This window comes from Lycorma delicatula, chromosome 3, assembly GCF_047948215.1.
Source record: "Lycorma delicatula isolate Av1 chromosome 3, ASM4794821v1, whole genome shotgun sequence".
Lineage (NCBI taxonomy): Eukaryota > Metazoa > Arthropoda > Insecta > Hemiptera > Fulgoridae > Lycorma > Lycorma delicatula.
In genome coordinates, this window is record NC_134457.1 from 40,909,398 (window position 1) to 40,929,474 (window position 20,077).

At 30.2% G+C, this 20,077-nt stretch overlaps 1 protein-coding gene across 6 annotated transcripts in view; it reads left to right on the forward strand.

Annotated features, from left to right (window-relative positions):
- Positions 1-18,736, forward strand: part of LOC142321528 (tripeptidyl-peptidase 2-like) — a 100,351-nt gene extending 81,615 nt beyond the window's left edge. For 5 of the 6 annotated variants that reach the window (XR_012755652.1, XR_012755649.1, XR_012755651.1 and 2 more), the window contains exons 3-5: positions 3,009-3,181; positions 5,768-5,985; positions 17,147-18,736. Coding sequence is in view for 2 of the 6 variants with exons in the window: in XM_075359683.1 (XP_075215798.1) it covers positions 5,882-5,985; positions 17,147-17,231 (189 nt within the window). In the remaining 4 variants the exon portion in view is untranslated. The remainder of the gene's footprint in view (positions 1-3,008; positions 3,182-5,767; positions 5,986-17,146) is intronic. The other variant, XM_075359684.1, reaches the window with a different exon arrangement.
- Positions 18,737-20,077: the final 1,341 nt, after the last annotated feature.

The following is a 20,077-nucleotide window of genomic DNA, read 5'->3' on the forward strand; positions in this document are numbered from 1 at the left end:
TGAAATGTTTGGAGATGTGCATGTGTTAGTATGATTTTTTTGTTAAGAATGCTAGATATCACAATCAGATTTTAATTAACTGAAAATTACTTTTAAAAATCATGAAAAAATTATAGAAGTATAGTTTAAATAATAATGTCACTTTTGTGTATCTAAAAAGCCTAACAACTTATTTATGTCCTATTTGAATTCCATATTACTAAAATAATATTAGATGAAAAATAGTCTGTAAACATGTACAAAAGAATACGTGTAAAACACTACAGATTGTAAATAAATGTAATATTACTGCTAATAACAACTGAATTCATTTTGTTATCTAGGATCTACAAGTGATCTCAGAACTAATGAAAGCATAATATTACTGCCAACTTATAGCATAATATTCTACTGGTCTCGTTCCATCATTCTAATAAACATTATCTAATTTAAAAATTTTAATTAAACAGTTACTTAAAAAATTCCAGTAATAACTGGTTTTAATTTTAAACCCATGCATTTTTGATTAAATTCATTGAATAATTACATTTTTTCTTTTTTTTTTCTTGAGAAAATGAACTAGCCATTACCCAAATATTTCTTAAGCTATAGATGCAAATTAAAATTTAAAGCAGCAGTTTATTCACAACAGCCTTTATATGAAAGCTGTCTATGTAAACTGGTGCGTTACCTCAACTGAAATAATCAGTATATGCAATAATCCTTGGTGCATTTTTTTTTATTAATTATTTCAACAATAATTAATTTTTTTGCATACACCTTTTTTCCGTATATGTCATAATCTCTAATATGCACTTTTCTATTAATTTTTTTAAACAATAATTAATCTTTCTGCATATACCTTTGTTTTCAGTATATGTCATAATCCCTAATATGCACTTTTCTATTAATTATTTAAACAATAATTAATCTTTCTGCATATACCTTTGTTTTCAGTATATGTCATAATCCCTAATATGCACTTTTCTATTAATTATTTAAACAATAATTAATCTTTCTGCATATACCTTATTTGTAGTATATGTAACAATCTTTGCCGTACATTTTTTATTATGAATAATTTAATTAATAAATTGATAAACATTTTACCAATAAATTAATAGATTGTAAAACTATTTTTCAATAAACTGCATTGCATAATCTTCACCTAATTTAGGCTGTAGCAAATTTCAACTGATTGCATCATCTTTTTTTTAAATTGTAGGAATTCATTATATTTTTAAAAATATCAGTCATATATATATATATATATATGACTGCAAGCAGCAGTATATTGAACAAACTACAAATTATTAGAATTTGCAATTTATAAAAACCAAAATGTTGCCATGAAAGCATGGACAAAAGACTACAGCCTTGAAACAATTTTTTATTAAAAAAAATGAGAAAATCATATTAACATATAAATGTCATAACAATAAATATTATATTAAATACAATTTAAATGATTTATCTATTTCATAAAAATGAATTTTCTAATTTTTTAACATTAGACAGTCTAAAGCACGTGGCTTTATAATAAATCAGTAACCGGCCAAAATTGAATATTAATTTGTATAATTAATTTGAATACTTAAAAACTATTATTCCTCGCATAAATATGCTGCTTTTCAATAAGTTTACCCTAATTTTACCTTAAATCCAGGAAAATAACTTTTTAAGCTAATACGAAACGATAAACGATGTTTTCGGTTCGGAATCTGAACAACTTTTGACAGGTTTGTGGGGTCTACAAAAGATTTGAGTCTGATAATCATCCGCGGTCATCTATTTTTGTTTACCAGAATATTTTTAAAAAAATACGTTTATAACTTTTAAATAAATAATATTTGTAAATAAAACTAAATAATATATATTAATTAATGTATTAATTACAATCGGTTAATAGTTTTACTTATTTACTTATTTATACAATTAGGTACTATTTTAAATACAGATCTCTTTATTTAAATTTAAGTTGGCAAAATGAGAGACCGTTGTTTTTTTTATCGGTTTTACTTAACGTGTATAATTATTTGTAACATGATTTTTTTTTACAACAGAAAATTTAATAAATAAAGTTATAAATATAAATAACAAACAACATTAAATAAAAATATTTTCAAAATATACATCTTTAGAAGAAATCCTGTAATCGGTTTAGTCTGATAACCTCATATGTTTCGTGATAACCAAATCATATGTTTCGCGATTTCTAATTTACTTAAATCGTTTTGTCTACCTTACTTAAATGAAAAACTACTTATATGAAACACTATAAACTTACCTATATGAAAAACTTACTTATATGAAAAACTATGTTCGTAAAGGTATTAAATTCTTATTGTGTTATTTTCAATTAATTAGTTAAGCTTAAGTATATCAAAAATTAATTAAATTACAAATAATCTTTTTAGTTTTAATGTAGTGAGGTTACATTATTTTTCCTTCAGTAGTGTGTAACTACTTGTGACAATGCTAAAATTGCTGAAAAATTAATTTTATCGTCCGGGGTTGATACACGCAACCAAAAAATTACTGAATCAGAGATTTATAGGGGATTAAAAATTAATCCACTTTTATGGAATGAATACAGTATGTGGTTTCCAATACCGATAGTATTTAGAAACGTCTTTCGTTGAAACTGTTCCGAAATCGACGATTCTTTCCACTTACTTCAATTATTTTTTTTAAATTGATTATCGTAGATTTCTATATTAAAAAAACATCGTTACATCGTGTCCTCTAACCAGATTTTTTTCCACATTTTTCTTTTATATAAAAAACGCTTAGCCTTTGAATATAACACCGTCTGATAAAAAAATTTTTTTTTTAATCAAAAACACTTATCATGAATTTGTTTGATTTTCAGAAATATTAATTACTAAATTAATACATCATTTTTCTTTCCGACCCTTCATTATTTATGTTACCGCCCTCAGTAAAAATTTAAATTATTACTTTTTTTGAATTTATTTGTAGTTATTTTGTAATTTAGATCTGTAATATAAGATGTTTCTGTATTTTAGGTTAATATTATGCAACCTAATCTATTTGTCGGCCTCCGCGGCGCGAGTAGTAGCGTCTCGGCCTTTCATCCGGAGGTCCGGAGGTTCGAACCCGGTCAGGCATGGCATTTTCACACGCCCTACAAATATTTCATCTCATTCTCTGAAGCGATAACTTAACTGTGGATCCGCAGGTAAAAAAAAACTAATCTATTTACACGTTTCATTAGTATGTAACCTCTAATGTCATTTTTATAATACATTTAGCTTCAGTTATTGCAATATACGTATAAAATAAAACAGATTGTTAAATTACGGGTTATATTAATTTTATTATAGTAAACGGTATGAAAATAATAATTTCGAGAAAATAGTACTGTCGGATAAAACGTTTTGGGTTCGATTTCGGGTTATGCTTGACATTATCTTACATTTTTATCAAAATTCGTAACGCGAAAAAAAAAACAATTTCAAAAAATGCGTGTGATATTGAGCGGTTAAATCTCGTGGTGCGAGTGATAGCGTCTCGGCCTTTCATCCAGAGGTCGCGAGTTCGAATCCCGGTCAGGCATGATATTTTCACACGCTATAAAATGCTATTTCATCTCATTCTGTGAAGCGATACATAACGGTTGGTCCAGTGGAAAAGAAAAAAATATGCGGGTACTCTGGATGTTGTCATTGCGAGTAAAATAAATTAACTTAAAAAAAAAAAACCGATTATAAATGTTCGTTTAATTCATGTCGGATAACGTTATAAATCAACCTGCAATCATAAACAGAACTGCTTGCCGACGCGTTTGTTATAATTAACAAACTTAACCTACGCTCGCTTCGCTCGCTAGTCAAGGTTAGCGAGTGTAGGTTAAATTTGGATAAATTACATTTATAATTATTGCAAATTTATAATTTTATTACAAACATAATTATCAACAGACAAATGCCTCATTAACGTTGACCTTTATCATTTTACCATCATTTATCCTGCTTAATATTGCCTATAGTAGTATATTATTTTGTGTCTATTAAAAAAAAATTATTTTTATCTCTTTACCAATCTGTGCATTCATATCTCCCATGACGCATAACTTATTCTTTCTTATTAAACCTTCCACAACCTCCAAAAAGTTTTCTTGATCTTCCTCTTTATTTATCTGTTGAGGGGCACAGACTTGGATAATCTCTCCTCCCATATGTAAGCTTAATTTAATTACCCATCATTGAAATATTCCACATCTACACTGTTTACACTCTTTACCTCCACTCCACAGCAACTTATAGCCTCTTTCTTCCTTACTCCCTTTCCCATGCCATTTGTCTTGCTCAGCCCTAGGATTTCAAGACTTCAGCCATTACTGTGTCCATTGCTTCCTTCAACTTCCCAGTCAATGTCCCTACATATTCACTATTCCAGTTTGTAGCTCTTCCTGTCTGTATCCCAACTTTTATTTCTCCTAGTAACCTTCTTCTCATAGCATCCCTTCAAGTACAAGTGTTGCCTCAGAGAAATGCTCTATTTGTTTATTTCCTAATCAAATTTTCCATTGCAGGCTATTCTTACAATAAGATTGCCTCGTCTCAAAGCCATTTTTAAGCTTCTGGCAGCTGTTTTCCTTTACTCTGCCATTGCCCAAGTCTTCCGCCACTATACATGAGGGCTGAGTCAGCTTATTTACTGGTGGCTGATACTCGCCACGTTAAAAGATTCTCCCTCAGCTTAGTGGCATTTCTTAGGTGCACTGTCCTTCTTCTTGACAGTATCCCACCGCATCTCAGGCCTTGCCACTGCCTGTCTGTGACTGCTTATTCAGGTTGCCCCATATTCACAGCTAACCGTCATACCGATGAGTTGTCTCTATCCGTAACCTGAGGATGCATCTGATGCCCACAGCTAAGGATTCCAATCCATAGGGTAGGTAATTATTAATTACCTGCCTACTTGTGCAGTTTTATGTTAAAACCTATTTGGATGATGTTGTGTATTGTCCTTATGTACTATATTAATATTTAGTTAGAACCCTGGTGTTTATATTTGTACATATTAAATATTGCACTGTACTGTCCTCTGCACTTTTACCTATTTTTAACCGATGTTTCATATTTGATTTTTTGTAGTTTTTCTTGATTTTGTTTTTCTAGTTGTATTACTGTTTATAGTGGCATGACTGCTTTCACAATTATGTCACCAGTACATCAAAATCTAGCATTTACCCCCGTCGTAAGGAAAATTTCTCCCGATGTTTTGCTGAAGAGAAAGATTTGACTGTGATGCTGGAAGAATAAAACAGTTTTGTCCCTTTTAGCACTTTCTTTTTCTATTTAGCTTCTGGAACCACCATAAGGTATTACTTCAGAGGATGATATGAATGAATGTAAATGAAGTGTAGTCTTGTACAGTCTCAGGTCAACCATTCCTGAGATGTGTGGTTAATTGAAACCCAACTACGAAAGAACACCACTATCCATGATCTAGCATTCAAATCTGAATAAAAGTAACTGCCTTTACTAGGATTTGAACCTTAGACCACGAGTTCATCGCTAGACCAACCCAATGGGTCTGTTGTAGTACTATAAATTTTTAAGATTTTATACATTTTTTTAATTCAGTTTTTATTCACACAAGTTTATTTAGCTTGTTTACGCAGTCATTTAGATTTAATAGATTGATTTTTTCTACAAGAATATTTTTGCCTGTGCTAAATCAGCCTTTTTGAATACATTTGATATTATTAGTATCTTATCCGTACTTATTTACATTTCTCTTATGTTTTTATTATCAGGGAGGTTTAGTATTAGAATTTGTTGTTGCTAAGTACTGGGCTAGTCTTGGTGATATTAAATTAGACTATGATCTGACATTCCATGGAGTTAGACCTAATTGTCCATCCGTTACGATGCATCATGCAGATTGTGTTCATATAATTGAGTTGTATAGCGGAATACATCCTGAAGAAGTTTTCCCATCAATTCAGTTGAAGAACAACGTCCAGATCTTAAGGTAATGTAGCTCACAGCTAATATATTTAATACTGAATTTTAACATAACATCTTTTTTAGCTGTTTTTTATTGGCAATTTATTTCCGCTATAGTTATTACATTTTTTATACCTTTAATGTTAACCGAATAAAAATTTACATTTTTGGGGGTTTTATATTTTCCTGTTGTTAAAAGGAGAAAATAACTGAAGAAAAGTTATTAATGTTATCATCTTTTCCAATTTAATAATTATATTGAAAATCATAAAAGCATTACGTTGTGTATCACTGCCTTTAGTTTTACCCACTTCATGCACTATTTTGTGTTTGCAACCTGTTTTTTATTAGAAGTAATGAAACTGCACTCTAGTATAAAATTATATATATTTTTAATGATTATTGGTTTTACTTCCTTTATTGATTGATGGTTTACAACAGGATGTGATTTTCACTGTTATATGTGTTCTTTTACTAGCTGTGCTTGAGATTAATTCTTCACATTCATATTCTACATTTATTCTATATGTTCAGATTTATTCATTTTAATGATAATATTGCTTAAAGTAATAAAATTTAAGTAAGTGAGGTGATTTGTTATAAAATGCTTTTTTGGCTAATAACTGAAATAGTATCATATAGCTAGAGTACTTCTGACTTGTATAAGACAGATTCCATCTAAAGTACTCAAGCTTGTACAGGTTGTATCAGCTAGATTAATACAATTACGTAAGGTTTTTCTTCATTAAGAAAAAAAATAGATAACTGTTATTAATTTTAGTATTTTGAACATGTGATCATTGCACTTAATGTATTTTGTTTTTACAAGGCAAATTCAGAAGGTATTATTTGAGAACATTTCCTCTGCAGTCATTATTTTATGTTGATGACCCTCGTGTTTTATCAAACTGTTGAATCGTTATGAGAAGAATAAGTCCTTTTTACATCTCATTTTGTGCTTGATTGAAGTCAGTTTGGTAGCTTGACGACTATAAAATAAAGTGTGACTACTTTTTTTTTTTTAATGAAGGTAGTTGAAATTTATCATCGGATAAGTGTTTAGTCGAAATGTGTGATTGATGAATAGTGTAATTATTGGTCTAGGAGTTTATTTAAACACTTATGACATGATAATTATATTTTTTATGGGCAGCTGTCTGTGATAAGTGAGGATTTAATTCTTGTAATGCATTCTAAACTTTGTATGAGTAAATTGTTCACAAATGTCAGTTCTTTATCAAATTTTTCAGTTCATCTAAACTAGAAATTCGTGATCATACTAGATCCCAAAGATACTTTCTGAGGAAATAAAAACTGAATGAGCTGATAGTACTTGACCGACATTGTGATACAGTATAAGGAGAAAGTTAAGATGTTTTAGGCCATATTGTCATTGGTATTGAGTTCTGAATGTCTTAACATGACATGAGTCAAAACAGCCTATGGAGGCACACTGGTGTTGCCAAAGAAGTACAAATTCAAGCAGACAATGTTATTCATAATGTAGTGCCTATTATTTTTTGGGATGGATAAGAGTTATGCTTTTTACATAATTTTGTTAATGCTCAGTTCTAAATGTTATCTCCTACTGTGAGACCTTGAAGTATGGCATCGCATGATTGAGAACAAAACACACAAGATTTATATTGTTTTGAAATAATGCTTTGCCATGTAAGGCTGCATGAATCCTACAACTCATTTGTCCAAGAAAAAGTATATTGTCCTCTGTACAATTCAGACATAGTACCAAGTGATTTTCATCTGTTTTTGAATCTTTAGAGATTCCTTTCTGGTTAGAATTTTCAATGACAATGTTAATGTTAAGTCAGTTGTACAGAATTGACAGTCAACTTTTTTGTATGATGGGAGTATAAGAAATGGTACAATTACTGTTAATGTCTCTAATATTGGAAGCTAAAGTAGCTTTAAAATATGTCTCGCAGTGAAAAGCATGAAGATTAATAATAAATTCATTTTTTATTTGAATACCCTAATGGCAGTTGTTTTACAGATATACATCATAAATAGATCATTTCTACAAGAGTAGCTGAATTTTAATGCACACTGGACTATAATAGGAGAATAAAATGTCACACAAAGTGACAGGTACTGCCATATTGAAATTTCATCCCTTTTTTACTATTGTTCTAAAAACCCATTGATTCCTGATTTCTGTCAGTTGCCATTGTTATGGAGTTGAATACAGCTGTTATGTTAACGCATCTGAAACAACATTCAGCATTTATATTTAACAGCAGAAAAAGTGAATGCTAGTGACATTCTCATTGTTCTCTAAAAGCTGTTAATGGTGATGAAACTGTTTATCAAAGCACTGTGAGCAGGTAGTCAGTAGAACTTTTTGCATCAGAAGCTGATTAAGCAAATAATGAGGATGAATCTTACAGTTCTGTCTCTGAGTGAATCTGTCAATTTTTGTGACCGATGAGAAGCATCAAAAATGGATGAATTGATTCAAAATTAGTTCACATATACAACAATGCATCGCCACTCCGCATAAAATATATATTGAAAAAAGAGTAATACACATTATTTTACAATTAGGCTACTGTAAAATTTATTAGTATCGGGTGCCATGCGACTCACAGAAAAGAACAAACAACAAAGGGCTATTGGAAGCAACTTCTGAAATGTATCATGACGAGGCAGATGACTTCCTTTTCAAAATTGCGATGGAAGGTGAAACTATGATGCATCATTACAATTCAGAAGGAAAACATCAGAACATGGAATATTTGCATTATGATTTGCCACAATCAAAAAATTCAAAACACATCCTTCAGTAAAAAATTCTCTTGACAGTTTTTTGGGATTCCAAATGTGTATGTGATTGATTGCCTTGAAGCTGGGTTAACACTAAATTCTATGTATACATAGATATGTTAATACACCTTAAGAGACACATGTTTATTTGACAATCTACAGAGCTGATAATTCTGGATGATAGCAGTGCTCTAGTTACTAACGTCGCATACAACTGGAGGCTTTTGTGAAGTTGCAATTTGAACCCATTCCACACCCTCTAAAATCACCAGATTTGGTGCCCTGGGATTTTCACCTCTTTCCGGAATTAAAAAGAGATATTAAGGATAATCATTTCATGATGAATGTTGAATTAAGGATAGTAGAGATCATGGATCAAGGAAAGACTTAACAACATTTTTTATTGACAATGACAAAACTGGTTCACCGTTGGGAGAAATGTGTAGCTGTAAATGGTGACTACTTGGAAAAATATATAATATGTTTTTGAAGTAAATAAAATGTACTTATATGCCATATTGTTTCATTTTACAATCCATTTCATTTACAAATAATGAGTGACTGTGCATTATTACATTACAGCAACCTGTCATAGTACAGTTTTAAAACAGGAAGTATGTTTGTTCTTACTGTATTTTGAACAAAGCAATTTTGAGTTTACCCATCATAACTTGTTTTTTATTTATTTTTTTACCAGAATACACCAGTAGGAGAGTGATAAATTTTGTTTTCCAAATAAGAAAGTGGTTAAAAAGAGGATGTACATGTAAATCCCCTTTTTATTAGCGTTTTACCTTATTATTTATGATTCTGGTATCTTAGTAGGTTTTGTTACATTATGTATGAAAAATATTATAAAAGCTAATATTTATAAATTTATTACAAATTAATCATGAGTTTATTAACATAAATATGAGTTTTTACATCATTAAATAAATTAATGTTTATGAAAACTAATATAAACATGAGATAATTTACATTGAATTTCTAGATCATCTTAAAGAAATAGTTTAAAATTTTTACTGAAAAAACCAAAAAAATTATTTGATGTTATAAATAAAATTAAAAAAATATGATATGGATATTGATTAAATAGTCTGTAAATTTTAAAAATGTAACGTGTATTCATGAATATCCCATCATTACCTTGCTACAAAATCCCACCATCATAAATCAATTCGTTTTCTTCTTCATCTTTCTTAATAAAAATTATTATAACACATATTAGCATAATTTTATAAAAGATTGACTAATGCAAAATATTTTTGTTTTATTTTTAATGTCTTGTTTTCAGTAAGTACTGTTATGTTGTACTATGAAAATTATCAAGCATAGAAAATAATCAGGATATAAATAATCATATAAAATTGTTCTGTTGTATCCAAATACATTATTATTTAGTCGCTAATCCTAGCAGAAGAGTAAATTTAATTCTATCACAGCTATCTTTTCTAATTCTTTTTTTTTATGTATTGTATGCAGCATCAATACTATTCTGCTAATTTAGCAGATGATTTGTAACATGACCATAATTAAAATATTTTTTAATTATTTACATATGGAACGAATTTAAGTGCAGTTTTTCTCAATTTTAATATTTAATCAAAACATCTTTTATGGTTTTATAGTGCTTTTTCAGTATGAGTGGAATTCTATATAGTCAAATTGTAATAAAAGCATAGTGTAATTGTATTTATAATTATAAAAATAAACACATATATTAAACAGTTTTTAAATGAGATATTTTCTCAAGTTTGCAGTACTGAAAAGTATAATATTCATACAGTTTTTATATTCATACACATTTGTGTGTTTAAACTTCTTAAATGTGCTAGTTTTGATTATCAGGCATTCCTGTGCTTCTTCATCAAACTATGAAATTTCCCCACCCTTAACTGATCAAAATTGCTGTTATAATTTCCATGTAAGTTTTCGATAAGATATACTTTCAAAAAACCTTTTACAAAATTTTGTTATTTCATTATTAAAAGCCGCTTATTATTTTATGACTTTCTAAATTAACTATGGCTATGCGGTATGGTAAACTGGTGACTATTGCCTCAAACCAAGTATATTTTCATATTTTAATTACAAATCTTTAAAACTGAACTTACATTTGATTTTTATTTCCTTAATTATAGTTTTATATGTTCAGTCAGAATAATTTTATCATAAGAAAGAACAAGTATTAAAAAATGTATCCTGCTTGTTTCTTTCAGTAAACAATTTTATTATAACATAATATTTTGATTAACACCAGAATTGCTGGCTTCCGTGGCACTTGTGGTAGCATCTCGGCCTTTCATCCGGAGGTACCGGGTTTGAATCCCAGTCAGGCGTGGCATTTTTCATATGAAAAATACCACAAAAAAACAATCAAGAAAAAATTTTTAATTACAGAAGGTTACCTCAATTGATGTCAGATCTAAATTAAAATTTTTCTCCAAAATTAAAATCATAAATTTGGATTTAGCATCCAGTGGTGCTCTGGATAGTCAAATGAAGTATGGAGAATCTCATTTGATGAACTAAATTGAAATTCAATTCATACCTCATCCGTCATCTGTACAAATCAAATTTGAAATTGTAAAATCTGACTTCAGCCAGAAACATTTTGATCATCAGAACAGACAATTAACCAAACATGGAAAGTCGTCTAACAATAGAATCCACCATCTTGGACACACAACACCAAAGATTCAAGGAAAGACAGCACTTGGATGCGAGGTATCACTTAGAAGATCACAGCAAATCAGAGCCTTGGAAGCCCAACAGAAGATACATGACAAACAATGGACAAATAAAAGACTAAAATTCAACAAACCAAATAAGTTTTTGCAATTTGCAACAAACACTATAAACTCGCTAAAGAAAATCGGCAAACTAAAACACCTAACAGACATGCTTGACCAACACAAAATTCTAATAACAGAGCCCTTTAAGAACTATGGAACATGGATCAAGACCCAGTGGAATTGGGGAGGGTATCATATCTGCAAAGAACCTCCAGAAAAAAGCAATGAAAAATGTGCTCAATTTGGAATGGGATTCCTGGTTCATAACAATGTAATAAACTCAGTTAAGGATTTCTCATCAAACTCCGCAAGAACAGCAACCCTAACAATTAAAGGAGAAAACAGAATTTACACAATGATTAATATAATTAATATTAGTATTACACTAATACTATTATAATATATTAATATTATAGTATTAGTAATATTAGTGTAATACAAGTGTATAAACAGTTGTTTATGACACCTCTCTGGATTCCATAGAAGAATTGCAGACAAGAATTCTAAATGGAATTGAGTGGATTCTTCAGACACCTGGCCTTTGAAGAGTTTGGCAGTCAATGAAAAATGTCTGGATGCATGTATTTTGAAGCAGGACCACCAATTTAAACAGCGACTGTAATCTCTTTTGTTAATATTTTATTATCTGATATGATAATCTATTATTAAATAAATCTTAAAAATAAACAACAGTTTGTTTAATAACCGTGTCTATAAATTGATGAAAACATTGTGTGAGAAGGTAACACTTGATTGAAAAAGTGTTTCTGATACAGCCTCAAGGGTGTTGCAACTTGCAAGACCTTACATTAAATGCATATCAGCCATTTCTAAGTTAGTATAAATATGATTCACATTACCTGCCATGGTGAATAAGATAATGGCAAAAAAGATAATTAATTAACTCGTACAGTATTCACTTGGTCAATAGCAAAAGAAAAACTGGGTACTAGTTTACATTTACAACATTGACTTGTTAATTACAATAATTGTTATTAAGCAATTTAAGTTTTTCTATATTAATATTATAATATTTTGATTTCAGTAATATTTTATTTTATTTTAATATTTTAAATATTATAAGTTATTACATGATAACATTAATAAAATTATTCCAGTTCAGGTAGTTTCAAGTTATTTAATTTTATTTAGGAGGAAATGAAAACTGGTTTTTTAATCTAAAGTGACTCACTTAAAGAATTTTTGCTGAAACTTTGTTATTTATAAATGGATTTCAATAAATAAGGTGTCACTTTCTTTGTCACATAATGTTTAACTTTTTCTATAACATTTATATTTATCATTACATTTTAAAAAAACTAATGGTTGCAAAGATATTAACAATTAGAAAGTTTACATGGCAGCCATTTTAAAGTGGGTTTGAAAGTTTAGGTTCATTATTTTTATATAAGTAAATCTGTAGGTAACCTAGCAGTGTACAAAATTTCAGCTTGATATAATTAACCATTCCTGAGAAATATATTTTTTTGTTAAAAATACAAAATGGTGGAAAGTGTAAACTAAGTCATCAATAGATGGCAGTAGAACCTCATCCAGCAATTGACATTATCAAGTTCCTATAAGATTTCCCTCGTAGAAATTCACTGCCAAAATTTGATTGTTGGTGATGGCACACCAGAAGTTTATGGAAAATTTCACTTGATTGTGTCCTTCTCTGACAATTAATGGATTTTCTCTTGACGATTAGGTTGTTTTTTCAGTTGTGCATTCCATTATTGGAGAAATTGTTTCATTTCACCAAATAATATTAGACAAAAAATTAGTATAATTTACAACCAGTTCTGCAATCCAGCTACTGAATTCAAGCCTTCTTCTTTCATCACCAGGCATCATGTGAAGTTTTAATCCTGGTAACTGTGCTTTTGGAATATACATTTGCTATGGAGTCATAAGGTAGAGTAGCAATTGCACTCCTTCCTTTATGGAAGCTGTGTAATAAGGCCAAAATATCGGTCTCAATATTTTTAATAACACATCGGTTCTGGCAATGTATTTTTTTCTGAAATGACCCATTCATTATTCCACATATTTCCAACTAATTCTTGCAATAATACATTGGGAAAGTCACTGTGCAACATGCTTTAGAATTATGTGGTGCATTGACTTCTTTCAGCATTAGGTCGGTTGCCGTGTGGATTCTTTGGTCATTGCTCATTAATAAACCAAGACGTCAGTTATTGAGATGTGATTGAACATGCTTTGTTTTATTTATTAGAATCGATAGTTGCGAGAAACATAATGGTTCTTTCGGTAGAGGAACACATCTTTCGTGAAGGTGACTAGTATATTGATTTAATGAAGCACAAATTTTCTGAAAAGTTTCCAAATATTCCTGTTTCTCACCACCTTGCAGTTTGAACTCTTATCGAAAAATTTCAGGCAACAGGTTCTGTTGAAGACCCTGATTGAAGTAGAAGAGCACCTAAAGTAAACAAACAGAAGCCGCCTGATATTTCGGATGCTGAGGCCAAAAACCTACCAAAGTCAATGCATAAGATAGCACAGCAACAAGATATTGAACTTGCTACCGCATATAAAACTATAAGAAAAGAACTAAAAATTTTCCTGTACAAAGTAATTTGTGTCCAAGAACTGAAACCTACAGATCATGCGCCCAAAGACTAAATTATTGTCAATGGTTTAAACATTTTATTGACCATAATTCTGTATATATCATTGACATTACATTTTTTTGCAGATAAAGCGTGATTTCATCTAAGATGGTATATTAATTAACAAAATACAATACTGTAGTTGACACTAATCCCCATGAATTGCACAATCTTTACATAAAGCTAAAATTGGAGTCTGGGTTGGTGTGAGTAGGACGCATGTTACGGTTTAGTTTTTTTTTTAAAAATACTATTAATAGATTGTTATTATGCTGTTTTAACAAACTTCATTAGTCAGTTAACAGAAATGAAAAATCAATCGCCGTTGGTTTTAAGAAGATTGTTCCACATTGCACACGGCTAACAGGTCAATGATTACAAAATTTCTTTGTGAACAAATCATTTTGAGGGGTTTGTGGCCTTTATAATTGCCTGATTTGATTCCTCCAGATTGCTTTCTGTGGGGGGCAGCGAAACAAGCAGTGTATTGCAATAGATCACATGTGATTGATAAACTAAAAACCACAATAATGGCATATGTAAAAGACATTCCTGTACATCAGCTGGTTAAAGTTTTTGGAAACAAATTGAAAAATGTGCTGTGTTGTATTGATGTTGGAGTTAATATTACTAGTTAATATCCATCCATTTTTATAAAGTAATGAAGTAAAAATACAAGTAATAATTAGGAAAGTTTTGTCATTACACTTCCACAATTAAATGCACAGCAACTCTCTGAACGCATGTTAGTTTACAGTGAGAGGTAGAATCACGTTATCACGTTGTTGTTATTATACTTATGTTTTTCTCACTATTGTTGAATTTTTGTTAAAAATTAATTTCATGCATACACATTTTTCCAGTACATTACTGAATGTACTGTTAAATTCAAGAAATTTTCAACAATTAAAAAAAAAAGCTGATAAAAATTATTTAGCATTAAAACTATATTTATTGTTTTTGTAAATTTATAATTGTCAGCCCATGTAGCTTTATAATCACTATGTTTAGAGAAAAATACAAAGAATAAAAAAGCCTTAAAATATTATTTCGTATCCAAAAATGCAGTAAAAACATGAGTTTAGATTTGAAATAATGAAGTGGACCTCCATGTTGAAAAAAGAACAGATTTCAAAAATGGTAATGGTGTATTTTTAATGTAGGAAAATTAACATGAATAATTTTCTTTCGCATAATAAATATTTTTTGCTCTACAAAATCTCAACAAAAGATAAGTAATTCTGGAATTCATCAGTGGATATACAGAGACATAATACATCACTTATTCACAGTTTTCCTCTCCATTATTCAGAACTGTATCAGTATGCCCTGTTTATTACAAGTGTTTACAAGAACCTTCCATGTTAGTATCAGTACAAATCTTAAGAATGTTACAGTAGTTGATAAACTATAATTACTTGTGAATGAAAAATTTGCAATAAATACATCAGTTTTGTGGTTTAATAAAATTTAATTTGTGCATTTTGTGGATATTAAGTAGTAATCCATTGTTACTTGAAACCATTCATTTACAACACCAATATCCTATTCACCAGATTGGACGTGTAAAACAGTTCATTATCTGGCCCTGTAACAGCACTGTTGTATAATCCATAAACATGATCAGTATAAATTCTTAAATAGAATTTGGTAACATTTATTTATAAATGTTAACAAACTATTTTAACATATATGTTCCAAATACTTAAATCTGTTGACTGATTTTTATACTAGATATGCGAGAAAGATTTCCCAACAAGACATGCTAAAACAAAATTTTTTTAAATCTGTGATATCTAAGTCAAAGTAGTAACTGCAGAAGTAAGAACTTGCCACCTTACTCTCTGCAAAAAAGACAGTGGGAAGCATTGTAATAGATCAGCACTGCGTAATTTTAAAGGAGTGATCAATTTGGTAAAATACAGGACTAAAGTATTAAATTTTATGGAAAATGTTGCGGTGATGAGATTTATTATTTTCATGAAAGTTCTACTAAAGGAGTTGTTAATTTTATGTAGATTTGATAGATATTGAAAAATGTAATAAAAGGACTGCAAAGATTGTCTACAGATAACCTTAACAAAGTTTGTTTTAACAGGACTGTACTATATTAATGAAAAATCATTCTTGAGGGATGCAGGCTACTCAAACTAACCTTACAGGTGCTTGCTTCTACATGAATGATCTTCCCTCGTTATTGATGACTAATGAATGATCTTCACCTTACCTACTAAAATTATGTATTAATACACATTGACTGTAATCAACTAGTCTTCTCACATGTCAGTCAAGGCCTAGTAAGAAATGATAAGTTAACCTCGAATTATCAGTAAATTGGTGAATGATATGATGATCATTTTCTTTTGATCATATAACCCTGGTTATTACTAATTATTGAAACATAATGAAAGTTGTGTGTATTTTTTCTGTTAATCATTTTTGCCAATCCATAGTAATTCATAGTGTGAATTTGTTATAAAATAATAGATCTCCTAGCATGTTCTCTTAGTCCAGTTTTTTCTAATGCTGGTACCTGTATAACTATTGCTTGTATCACTGGTAAGTTTGAAATGTGTTTTCTTACAGACAACTCCATAGATTATATATCATTTATAATTTTTTTTATTGTAATTAAATGTTTTCATTATAACTTCTTTGGTTTTTCTGAAAAAAAAACTGAATGAAGAATTATATAACTTAATTTAGTTTTAATTTTATGATTTAGAAATAAATGAGTTCTGAATTTTCCATTAAGATTTGTAAAACATGAACCAGAAAGTTGATAATTTTTTTTATTTAATTAGGAAATGTTTATAGTTAAGTTATCGAATAACTGGTAGTGAAACTGATAAACTTTTTCAAAACAGGTTTTTTTATCTTTGTTTTACGCTGCTTTCCATTGAAATTAACATTTCTAGAGCATTTTTTTCTAATTTTAGTAATTAACAGTTCAATAAATTAAAAAATTTATTTACAGGCCTAGTGACTCTAAAATTTCTCCTTTGGCAACACGTGATGTGATTCCACCATGTAGACAGATCTACCAAATTATTTTGACTTAACCCTTTCCATATTGGAAAAGCTACTGAAGTTACACCGAATTGCTCACTTCTTAGTCCATTCCTTTATGAATCTGAGTATGAATCACAACTTTGGCTACTATATGACAGCAATAAACAATTTCTGGCAGCTGGAGATGCCTATCCTTCCAAGGTACTTTATATATATATATAAAAGGGTAAGTCAATTATTACCCACTATGTAGTTATAAATTTTATTGCAATACAAATAGGAAACTTACATGTAATCATTTTTCAACATAGTCCCCTTGCATTTGAACGCACTTGGTCCATCGTTGCACATGCTTCCTGATGCCCTCATAAAAGAAGGTTTTCGATTGAGCTGCAAGCCAGGAATGCTCCGCTTCTTTCACTGTTTCGTCCGAGGTAAATCGATGGTCCCTTAATGCCTCTTTGAGTGGACCAAACAACACAATACCTTTTGAGAGCTGTCCTTGGTGTTTGCTTCAAATTGCAGGCTTCCTCTTGGCAGTAAGCATCTCACTGTAACACGCACTGTTTATTGTCATGCCCCTTTCTCATAATGCTGCAGTACTGGGCCTTATGTCCCAAAAAACCATAAGCATCAGTTTTCCTGCGGATGGTTGGGTCTTGAACTTTTTTTTGCAGGGCGAATTTGGATATTTACATTCCAAACTCTGCTGTTTACTCTCCGGCTCGTAATGATGGATCCGTGTTTCATCATCAGTGATGATTCTGTCTAAGAAGATCGTAAAGATCTAAGAAGACTGTAGCGATCTAAATGTTTTTGACAGATGTCCAAGCGTGTTTGTTTATGCAACTGTGTGAGTTGTTTTGGAACCCATCTTGCACAGACTTTATGAAACTCAAGTCTGTAGTGGATGATTTCGTAGGCAGAACTGTGACTAATTTGTAGATGATGTGCCACTTCATCAATAGTTATTAGTCTGCCTTAAGAAACCATGTCATGTGCACTCTCAATGTTTTCCTCATTTGTGGTGGTAAACGGTCGTCCAACTCCTTCGTCGTGCGTAACACTTGTGCGATAATTTTTTTAATTTTTCAATTAATTCTTAGACACTCTGTTGCAGTAACACACTGTTCCCATACTGTACTGAAAGTCTTTGATGAATTTCGGCCCCTGATACACCTTCCGACCACAAAAAACGGATCACTGAACGTTGCTCTTCTTTGGTGCGAACAGAAAGCGGAACAGTCATGGTTAACGGCAAGGCAGCGATAATGGAAGTAACCTAGCAGCATCAAACCTGCACAGACATAACAACAATTAAACCACTCATGCGTCATCTATGCAACACGACAGTACTACCAACATAAACAAAAATATAACTAAATTGCGGATAATAGTTGACTTACCGTCCTCGTGTGTGTATATATATATATAATTTTTTTGTATTTATTTATTTTTGAATAAAATTAGTTCTAATTTTTTCTTATTTGTTGTATGTTTTGTGCATTTATTATTGTACTCTTAAAAAAAATAAAAAAATTTTTTGTTATGATGATTGCTTCCTTGTTTTTATATACGTACTATCTTACAAGTTGCATTACTATTATTATTTTTTTTAAATAATTTATTAAGTTTAATAATAATTTTAAGTATAAATACCTTTTTATTTTAAGTATGAGTCCCTTTCTATTATGCTTGAATGTATACTTTGATTTAGAGTATAAATCTGTAATTTTTCTATTTGAAGCATGTTTGATAATAAAATGTTTGCATTTCCAAACAATGAGTTTGGAAATGAATCAATTCTTCACAAAAACTTTATTATTACAACTATATTTATAAAACCTAAATTTACAGATAAAAAAAGAAATGAAAATAACCTTCATTATAAAAATGTTATTAGGTCTGCTCTAAAAAAGCAAATAATGTATAAGAATAAATATGTAACAAGCAAAGAATGATAAAGTAGAAAAAAGGCATCTCAATGAATATTAAAAAATGTCTCAATACTTTTATATATTTTAATCCCACTAAAACACTTTAAATGAGTATCATAGTGAATATTAATGTATTTGAGTTTGTAACCAAATACCTTTGTGCCTATCAAGTAAAAAATGTTTGTTGAACATAAATTTAAAAATACTTTCAGATAAAACAAAATTTTTAACATTCTGTGCCCTATTTTACTTCTAACTACCTTTAGTCAGTCCAATTATCTAAGTCTCTTCGATGGGACTGGTTGAACTTTGCGGTCCTTCCAGTATTTTTCATTTTTCCAATCTGTGTGCCTTTTCTAATCTTGAAAATGTTCTTGTGAGTGTGAAGCAATTGTTTTTGTTGTTTAATTTTATCTTATCTCTGGTGTCTTCTTGTGTAAGGCCAGTTTCCCTCAGATCTTATTTCTCTGATCCATCTGCATTCTGTTTTGTTGTTTTTTGAGTCGAGATTATACTGTATTAGCTGTTTTAGAAGTCTTGAATCTTGCATCCTCATGATATGTTCAAAGAATCCTAGTCTTCTCTTATGCTTGGTATCAGTGAAGGGTCTTACTGTTTGTACAAGACTTTGTTGGGCCCAGTTCACCACTGCCCGACTTTCTGGTTCTTTTTATTGATGCAGGTTCTTCCAATTCTTCTTTCAGTTTTCTGGAGTCGGTCTTTTTTTCATTTTTTGTTCAGGTGGAAGAATGTTTCTGCTGCATAAGTGGCTTCTGGTTTTATATAACTGTGTTGCAGTATCTCATTTTTTCATTTATTGATGGGTATTTTTTATTGTAAATGTACCAGGTTAATTTTGAGGTTTAGCTTGTTTGTTTCTTCTTATTTGGATCAAGGATTTTTTTTGTTTAGGTTGTTTGTTATTATTTCTCTGAGGTATTTAATTTGGGTTACTATTT